The sequence below is a fragment of the Limulus polyphemus genome, unplaced genomic scaffold (genome assembly GCF_000517525.1).
Source record: "Limulus polyphemus unplaced genomic scaffold, Limulus_polyphemus-2.1.2 Scaffold1417, whole genome shotgun sequence".
In the NCBI taxonomy this organism is placed as follows: Eukaryota; Metazoa; Arthropoda; class Merostomata; order Xiphosura; family Limulidae; genus Limulus; species Limulus polyphemus.
The window spans coordinates 122,226-132,710 of NW_013667027.1; the positions used below are offsets into that span (position 1 = coordinate 122,226).

The 10,485-nt window shown below is 32.5% G+C and overlaps 1 protein-coding gene across 1 annotated transcript in view; it reads right to left on the reverse strand.

Annotated features, from left to right (window-relative positions):
• Positions 1 to 586: 586 nt before the first annotated feature.
• The window catches only part of LOC111086770, a 48,266-nt gene continuing 38,367 nt past the window's right edge, over positions 587 to 10,485 (reverse strand). Inside the window, exons 2-3 of the mRNA XM_022390969.1 lie at positions 7,076 to 7,702; positions 587 to 3,706 (exon numbers count right to left, since the gene is read on the reverse strand). Coding sequence (XP_022246677.1) covers positions 2,700 to 3,706; positions 7,076 to 7,702 — 1,634 coding nt within the window. The 3' untranslated portion in view covers positions 587 to 2,699. The remainder of the gene's footprint in view (positions 3,707 to 7,075; positions 7,703 to 10,485) is intronic.

The window sequence follows — 10,485 nt, forward strand, 5'->3', positions numbered from 1 at the left end:
AACACAGTGGGCCAGCTGTGTTTTGCTCACTGTGGATATCGAAAACCGACTTTTGGCGTCATTAGCCCTCAGACTTACCGCCGAGAAGCGTTACATTATTTAATAAAACTTTCGGTAGTGAGTTACCGAGTAAATTTGTGTTAAGATATTAAGATTTACTTCTCTTTCAATTAAATATTGATCTTATGCTATTATGGAATAATTTAAATAAGCTCACAAAGTTGGTTTTCTTTATTCTTTTAGATGCAGTCACTTTTTATTCTTCCACGGGTTGTCCTTTTTAATTTTTTTCAAACCATTTTGCTACATTTCAAGTTATTGCCTTCATCTACACTTTCATTCTATTCGCATGTTAGTATCTCAAATAAATAGAGCTTTTAGATTCATAATTTGAAATTAAATGCGAAAGTTTTTAGTAGACATAAGTTTACATTGCATAAACACATTTAATTTCTTAGCCCTACCATATATTATTCGCTTTATATATAATAAATCTGTAGGAGAGACTGGATGCTCGAGCAGAGCAAGAAAGAAACGGAAAGACTGTTACCATAGTTTCACATTTTTTATTGCACTTTACTTGGCATGTATATATATATATAACTTTAACAGCAAACGTCTTAGAATCATTACACAACATACAGTTTGTTGGAAGATGTTACACATGATTTTAGCATAGAAACATGCTCATTTACTGAGATCAACTGAAAACTTGGTACGTTTATAAGAAACAGAAAACAGTGTGTGAGATTATTTCCATAGTAATACGCAAAAAAACTTATTAAAATAAACAGGTTTTCTCGTGCATCATACACATTTTTTCGTTAATTTTAATTTTAATACATGTTTGTGAAAAGAACCTTTACAACTGTGCAGCGTGTGTGTTTATGAAATAACTGCTTAAATATGGCTTCTTTCCTGGCTGATTTTCATTATTGGCTTACAGTTAGTTTTTGTTTTTTAACCTAATATTCTATTGGTTTCAAATAACCAAAGCGATGTTAGCTAGCTGATTAAAAACTATGAACGCGTGCTGTAACTCACTGAAAATAACACCTTAGCGTAATCATTATCAAGTTGTGAATTTTTATAACAGAAATACCAACCAGAAATCAGAATTTGTTGAATGAAGATGTGATAAGCTACTCACTATCACTAGTCTACTCCTTATGAAATAATTTTGTTTCAAACAGTCCACGATGATTATTATATTCTAATAAAACTCTTCGTGATTGAGAAGAGACTACGGAAATGAAACTAATTAATAAAATTGAGAAAAGAAACACTACTACTTAATATAGACGTATATAAGAGAAACGTTCTCGGTTTATATGAAAAATAGAGAAAAAAGAAGAAATATTTCATTAAACAAATAACGAGGTGGTTGGAGTCTATTTTACCAAGACAGCAAAATGTCAAAACCATTTTCTATTAAACATATAATTTTGTTTCTTTTGTTGGATAAAAGTGGTTTCGTATAATCCTGTTTGCCAGCTAGACTCATTATCCAGTCATTTCCTAAGCATAGTTGTATTATACTGACATTTTAGACACTACAGTAATACACAGCTACAATTATTACGAGGGAAATCCCTTATCAGTAGCCGCCATGATGAAACAAAGTACTCTGATCTTTCTAACTATAAACGCGAAAAGTATATTTTATTAACTATACTGATGCCATATTGATATTTTTAATTTGCTTTAAATAAATGTCTTGTTCTGATCGGACGTTAATATCAATTAATGATAAACTTCGAAAAAATTCCTTCTACTTTTTCAGGAAAAATCTCTTTTTTTTTTTCCAGTTCGTCTTGATTTTCCTTCTATTTATATAAAACAGAATATTTACGTTAGACACATCTGACTAGATATTAGAGTATCATAATAATAATCTAAATTTATTAGATTTCTGGAGAATGAAAACATTTATTGTCGGTATCATGCCTGAGAGAAGTCTGAGGTTTGAATTTTCTTAAATCTCGTTGTTTTCACTTTTACGATAAATCTATCTTTATATTATATATACAACATAACACTTGAAATTAGTAATATAACACAAGTAATCTCAATTTATCATTAATTCTGGAAACGCTAGTACTTAATTTTATTTCTTATTATAGTTTTCTGTACAGCTTATAATAACATAGAATTGTTGTGGTTTTTTCGCACTTAACATGGCCACTGAGTGTGTTCAGGATTATGTTAAATGTGGAACATTTATTCTAGTACAATGGAGTCAATACACAATTATTACTATAAAATCATAGAACTCAAAACTTTATGGAAGACACGTTAAACCTTCTCAGACTAATAACTTCCAGGATATTAATTATCTTTGACTGTATATAAATTTACTTCTTATTAACATTAAAAAAAATAACGAAGATTAAGAACTTTAAGTTTGGGATAGTTTGTTTTTGGTATTATGATTAACACTACATCCAGGACATTCCAACGTAAAAATTTGCTGTACAACATTTACATAGCTTCAAACTGAAAGTTGGTGTTGTTAACATTGTGCACACCACAGTTTATTCATTTAGTTACTAACTGCAAACACAAACAAGTAGTACCAATAAACCAAGATACAAACCGTTAAACTATTGATTGACTAGATTTGCCAAGCCTACTATTAAATCATTCTGAGAGAATACCTCTGACTTCTTCAAGTTTTCTCTTGACCCTCGATTAGCCCATCACATGAAACATCGACTTCGAGGACGATGAGCTCTGATTTTACTGGAGACATTATGGATAATATCGCCATCGACACAGGGGAGAAGAATACAGAAAATCATTTTTTCCTCTTTACTATCATTTAGAAAGATGCTGAATGGCACAAAAGGGTTGCCTCCTTGAACAAAATTCTTTATCTTGGCAAATACATCCGGAAACTGAATTTCTAAACAAATGCCTCTGTCCATTAGATGGCGCTGTATTGCATAAAAGCCCCGATCACGTTCTTCAAGATCAGAGTCGGGTTCCTTGGACACAGAGAGCAAAACAGTGTGGATGTCATCCTCTGGGAATGGAGGGGTCAAACGCATCTTCAGTCCTCGTATCAGTACTTGGTTTTTATTTCCTGCTGTTCCTGAATATTTATTCACAGAAATGGTGCATAAAAGGATAAGTTTTGTCTCTGGTTGGTATCGATGGCACAAATAACGCATTCTGCGACATGTTTCTGTATCCATTTCTTGATTGACTAGTTCCTTAAGAGGGATATAGAAGATTTGGCCTTTAAACTTATCCCATCCCTTGTAAATAAATTCTAAGGCGTCATCTGGGTTAGAAAATATTAGTTTCACGGCTCCTCGACCAAGGGCGTGAAACCCTTTTCTAGCGCATACCGATACGTGGCGCCTTGCAATGTTGTCTCGACGAACATTGAACAAAACTTGTTGACATAGATTAACGACACGGTTATAAGGACAAACACTTTTATGGATTTCCCAGTCAATTCTGCGACACTGTCGTCCGCAATATAAAATTTCACAGTTGGAACACATTCGAAATTTGACGAGTGCTTCTTCACTGAGAAGCGCATTGTTGCACTTCATTCGACTGCATTTGATTTTTCCTGTGATTAGCCCATTGTTTGATGGAGGAAATATGATGCTAGCTTCCTTAGTAGATGCACTCGAAACATTTGGCTGACAATCTAAAGAAGATCGGAGTTTACGAGTGTCGTTTTTTACTGGCACTGTAAAAAAAACAACTACAAATAAAACCATTAGTTCAAATAACATGAAAGAATAAAAGAAAATCATCAGAAAAATATCTAAAGATTATCCTTAAACCATAAATATAATTTTAGTTTTCAGTGCAGTAATAAGGGTAGATCAGTAGAGGAAGATTCTATATATATCATTTGATACATTAGTATTGTAGTGTTAGCTGTATGTATATGCGTGATGAATCATTTAAAATTGTAATGGTGGTTCTACAGCTTATAAGAACATTTAGCTAGAATAATATTGTAATGTTAGTTATATAGCATAAAGCATTATAAGATAATATAAAGACAATGATATTGCAATGTTTGTTCTGAAATTTAAAATATAATTTAAATAGATTCATGATGTCAGAAAAACACGTAGGTTCAATAATTCTTGATATAAAATGATAAAAAACATATAACCAGAGCCCTTTCAAAAGGTGGACCTTTCTTCTTCAGAGGCAAACTGGGAATTTGTCCCAGAAGAAGAAAGGTCCATCTTTCGAAAGCGATCCGGTTATATGTTTTTTTTTATCATTTTCTATTTAAATGTATTAATATTATAATGCTGGTTCTACAGCTTATAAGAACATTTAGCAAGAGCAATATTGTAGTGTTAGTTCTTCAGCTTAAAAGATCAGTAAAACAATATTGAAATATTGGTTCTGAAACCTAAAATATCATATTAAATATGTTGATATTGTAATGGTTATTGTACAGCTTAAAGATAAATCACATAAACTAACATCGTGATGTTGTTCTAGTTATAAAGAATCATTTAGATAATTTAATATTTTAATGTTGCCTACAAAAGGTACCGAGCTATGCGCAGCGTTAAATGACACTTTCTTTCTTTGAAAAACCTACGAAAATGAGTTTCACTTTTACTGAACACAATTTCCAAAGAACTATATTATACGTTTGAACATTTTATAATCTTCTATATTTTCCTTTAGTATGAAACGTTTCAGTTTCCCGAAAAAATAATAAGTAGCAAAGGAACAACTTGAATGGCCAACGAACTCGTAAAAATGAGAACAAAAATAAAGTATAATGTTTTAGAATCCCTCTGGGACATCTTTTGGTGATCAGAAGTCGGAAAGCTGGAATGTTTTCGTTGCGGACAAACACACAGAAATAAACCGCTTTTATATAACTATAGACTCTGAAGAATAATTTTGATTGATTGATATTGTAATATCGGCTGTACAACATAAATATTATTAGAATGTTATTGGAATGTTGGTTGTACAACTTAAAGAATCATTTAGATGGATTCATATTGTAATATTGGCTGTACAGCTTAAAGAATCATTTAGATGGATTCATATTGTAATATTGGCTGTACAGCTTAAAGAATCATTTAGATGGATTCATATTGTAATATTGGCTGTACAGCTTAAATAATCATTTAGATGGATTCATATTGTAATATTGGTTGTGCAGCTTAAAGGATCATCTAAATGGATCGATATTAGAATATTGGTTGTGCAGCTTAAAGGATCATCTAAATGGATCGATATTAGGATATTGAATGTACAATTGAAATACTCATTTACAGAGGTTGATACTGTATTGTTAGTTGTGCAGTTTAGTTAAAGGATCATTCAAAAAGACTGATATTGCATAGATGGTTGTACATCTTAAAGGAACAGAGCTGGCATGGTCTGGTGGTTAAGGCACTCGACTCGCAATCTGCTGGTTGCGGGTTCGAATCTTGTCATAGAATATGCTCGCCCTTTCAGCTCTGGGGCGTTGTAATATGACGATTAATTCCATTATTTATTGGTAAAGTGTAGCAGTGGGTGGTGGTTTTGACTAGCTGCCTTCTCTCTAGTCTAATCTTCAAAATTAGGGATGGCTAGTGCAAATAGCCATCGAGTAGCTTTGCACGAAATTCAACAAACAAGCAAACTTAAAGGAATGTTTAAATAATTGATATTACAATCTTGGTGGTTGTGCAGCCTAAGGAATAATTGGATATGTGGAATATGGAATCTACATTATCATTGCGATAAATTGTTATTGTAATATTGATTGTACAATATAACGGATTATTAGAGCGGGGCGTAGCTTAATGGTCAAAATGATGGACTGTGAATCCGAGAGTTCAAAGTTTGTGCCCTGTTACCATGAAAACATTCATTTTCCTCTTTTGGTCCGTGGATGCGCTATAAGAGTGACGGTCAGATCCACTGTTCAATCCGACAAGAGTAGCCCAAGAATTGAAGACTGATGCTGTTGACCAACTGCCTTCCGTCTAGCTTATCAATTCAAAATTAGTAACGGCTATCTGCAGATAGCCTTTGAACAAAAATTATAAAAATAAAATAAAAAGTAACTAGAAGGTTATTTTGATAGACTGATATTAAATTTTGATCAAAACAAGCTACCTGTATTGTAATGTTGGCTGCACGGTCTAACAGGTCATATAGCTAGCCTCATATTGTAATGTTGGTTGTGAAATCTATGATCATTTAGACTGGAGGTATTGTTAAGTTCATTAGAGAGAAGAAAGGATTGTTAAGGTGTCTTGGAAAAGGTAATATTGAAAAAATTAATCGCAGTCCTTAAAACTCGTTAAGGTAAAACAATAATATAATGTTGTCTAATCATATAGATTAAATGTAGTTAAACTGTGGCAGTGCTATTAAATTTCAACTGTCTCTTTAATATGGAATAATATTATATCAGCTCCGGTACTAAATATAATTTTAATGATGAGTAGGGCTGTGAACAAGAATTTAAATATGAGCGTCATTGAATGGGACATGTTAAGCACACACATACATATTATATATAAATGAATAAAAACCCTATAACCAGAAAGTTCCATCTTTCGAAAGCGCTCGGGTTTTAGGGTTTTTATTCATTTCTATCAAGACTTCTTGAACCTATGTGTTTTTCTATCATCATGAATATATATATAATATCAACACATGCACATACATCATACACATAGAAATAAACAAAAAATGAGCGAGACCCTATTCATAGTTTTATTGGGGGGGGATGCCCGTCTTTGTTCCCCTTGTGCGCCCCTGTGGTTGAGTTTAATGTTGAATGTGCGCTCATATCGCTATTAATCAGTTAGTTCAGGGGTTAACTAATTCACACACTTTCGGTAAAAATAGCATAATTAAAATAATTGGTTATATTATACATGGAGTAGCAAACACACAATGTCATAGCAGTTTTTTCAATGTTCTTGTTATTCTTGTACTACAATCTTTCACATAACGTAAATCTTATTATTTCAAAAACGCATACTCGGTACACATGTATGAAAATCAAGACCTACACAATTAATGGTGTAGTTTGAAAACAAAACTTTCAATGAATATTTTTACTTACTTCTTGTTGGACCAAAAACGTCATTCCAAGCTTTGAGGTCCCCATTGGAGTTGGTGTTAGAGAGCTCGTCAGGAAGAGTAAGGAGGTCTACATTTTTTGAATCGTCATTTTTACTGAGATTCGTCGATTCTTTGTTGGGATCTTCAATACTTTGATACTGGTCAACTAAATCTGCAGAACTCAGGCCTTTGTTGTGTAAGTTCTCAATGTCTGTAGTATGGTCAACTAATTCTTGACAACTAGATTTCCATAGTTTTAAGCTTGTGTCAATACACGCGTCGTCTGGCTTGATAGACGTTGAAATGGACTGTGCTAAAGAGCACTCTGGCTCTGCGTAGTTACGGTTTAAAAATGGAGAAGTTTGTAAATAATAATTCGCTGCGATTTTTACTGAGGGACGTGTTCCAGCAAAAACTCTAGTTAATAAATGAGATTCGCTCGATTCTCTCTCAATGGCTTGCGAGTTTAGATTGCTGGAAAGTGTAGACGGACTTGGTACACCATTAATTCTCCTGTAATAGCCAGAAGGACTAGGTCGTTGAGAAGCAGATGGTATGGCAAGAAGACAGTCCACAACATCATCAAGTGTAACACTGGCACCATCAAAATTATGTTCTTCATTGGATTCTATAGAAGAGTTAGAGTTTTTAGTGACCGATAAAAACATTTGGATATACATTCTCATGTCATGTCTTTACTATATAATACAAAGATTTGTAGCTTTTTTGTCCTCATTCACGTCACCAGTACCTGAGAAACTTAGATATCTGTCCTAGTCCACGTCTTTAGTACCTGAGAAACTTAGATATCTGTCCTAGTCCACGTCTTTAGTACCTGAGAAACTTAGATATCTGTCCTAGTCCACGTCTTTAGTACCTGAGAAACTTAGATATCTGTCCTAGTCCATGTCTTTAGTACCTGAGAAACTTGGAAATGCCTTAGGCTATCAGCAGGTGTGAAATATTTGAAAACTGATATGATTGTTTCTGTACTGTATCAAGTACTATAAACGTGGGAAGAGTTGAGACCTAAGTACTTTTAGTTTCAGGCACTGAAATCCTAAACAAAGACAGAGATCTAAGTTTATTTGTTTCGGGTAATAGGACAGAGATCTTTTTATCAGGTAATAAAAATGTGAACAAAGACAGAGACCTGAGTCTCTTTACATCAGGTACTAAAGACGTGAACGAGGACATAAACTTAGGTTCAAGTTATTTGTATCAGACTTTAAAACGTGAAAAAAAGTACTAAAAACGTGAATGAGAACAGAAACTTAAATATCTTTTTACCGGATACTGGAGGTGTGAATGAAGACAAAGATCTAAGTTTCTCAGGTACTAAAGACGTGGACTGGGACAGATATCTAAGTTTCTCAGGTACTGGTGACGTGAATGAGGACATATATCTCAGGTCAGCACGAGTTTTTACGTCAAACATTAGGTTCGTGAGGACAGAAATACAAGTTTTTACGTCAAACACTAGGTTCATGAGGTCGGAAACATTAGTAGATTTCTATCATAATCATCAAATACACGAAAACAGAAACTTAAGTAGTTTTTATATTAGATACTAACAGTTTGGGGACACTAGTTACACCTGTGTGTCCAAATATCTATAGCTTATGATACAATGTAACAAAGTTCCTTGTTTTATTGTCAGGTTTTTTTTATTACGGCTCTTAACTTAATTTTGAAAGTTTATAAGAATGCTGAAATACGAATAGTAAAATTATATTTTTTATTTCGGAATTACTATAATTCATTAATTCAAGTTATTTATGTTCAGTTTAATTTTTTAAAGCAAAAATATTAAAATATGTTTAAAGAATAAACGCGTATATTTTGAAGAGACTATAAACTGTGCAATAAAATAATTATTGATTTGTATATTTTTTAATTTTGCGAAAACATCGTGTATTTAACTAAAAAAATTACTTTAAAATTAACTTCACCACCACCACTAATATATCTGTGTTGATATATGGACAGATGTACGTCGAATTGTTTAGGGTTCTGTTAAAGCTACGCCATTTTGCTTAACGTTTATTAAAATACCAGTGCATGTGAAGGACATTTTTTGATCTGTGGTGAATAGTGGGTATATAATTATTTCGAGATATTACATTGGAACAAAGAACAGAGTTTAACCACAAATTTGTCATTTTGCTTTCTTTTCATGGATAAATAATAAAACTTTGTAGTGGAAATTTATTTTACAGATATTGAAGTAATTTAAGGCATAGGACTGCTATGCTTATTTGAGCCTGATACACACAAACGTTTAGGGTTTGAAATAAGTTGTCCGATTTATTTTTAAAAGACCAAGGTGAAATATACATATTCTACAATACGTTATAACATCTTCAGAAGTTCCTTCTCTTAACTATATTCATCACCATTTAAACAAAATAACCCTAAACGAAAGTGCTTTCTTGTACTTCTTTCTGGCTACATAGATTAATAGATTACAAAGAAAGTGAACGTAATTTTCATCTCTTTCATTACTTCACAAATGACTGTTTACACTATAATCAAAATGTCAGATCTGTAGAGAACCCATGAGTGAAAGTAAAGGAGAGCATGTTATAATATGTCACTCACACCACATCTGCCATATCCAGCCGAAGAGGCCTTCCGTCCAGTCTCAGAGTTCATAAGTTTAACATAACAGCAAATGTACAACGTTGGTACCTGATGATGACAAAACCTTGTCGAAACGTTAAACTTATATTAAAGTTTTTCTTCATTACCCATTCAAGCCATTATTAGTCTCAAAGTGGGTTCCTCGTCATCGAATAAGCGCTATATATATATATATCATTATGTTATTATTATGGTATGAAATCAGGTTAAGCAAATGATAACGATTCTTATCAACGTTATTTATGTAACTAACAAATCAAATTTTTATGGTAGTAATCAATAACATAACATTATTTATTTATTTACTTAAAGAAATTTTAATCATACGATTTAGCCTTAGAAGTTTACATCAACTGTATGGGTTCAAGTTTCAAAAAATCAAATTAGTATTTATTTGTTTTTGTTTTATGGAATAGAAAATATTATAATAAATATTACTTAAAGAGAGAGATTTGAAGAGAAGAAAACCTACTGAAAAAAAAGACGCGTCTAATAAAGAGAGGCTAGAAAGTAATATGGATATAAATAGTGAACAGTATAGCGAACATGAATAAAATCCAAATTAAAATAAGTAAAGAATTTGTTCCAGGGTGTCATTGAAAATACTCATTATTCGACATCTTTAATCGGATGCTGAAAACACAATCAATGTTCTCTCTCTGTAACAATTACTGTATTCACCCTCAGTAGACTATGATAAACTTTTGACTGAAGATGGCCTGGACTAATTTTAAAAAACAATTTTAGAAGACATTTTGTAGATGACAT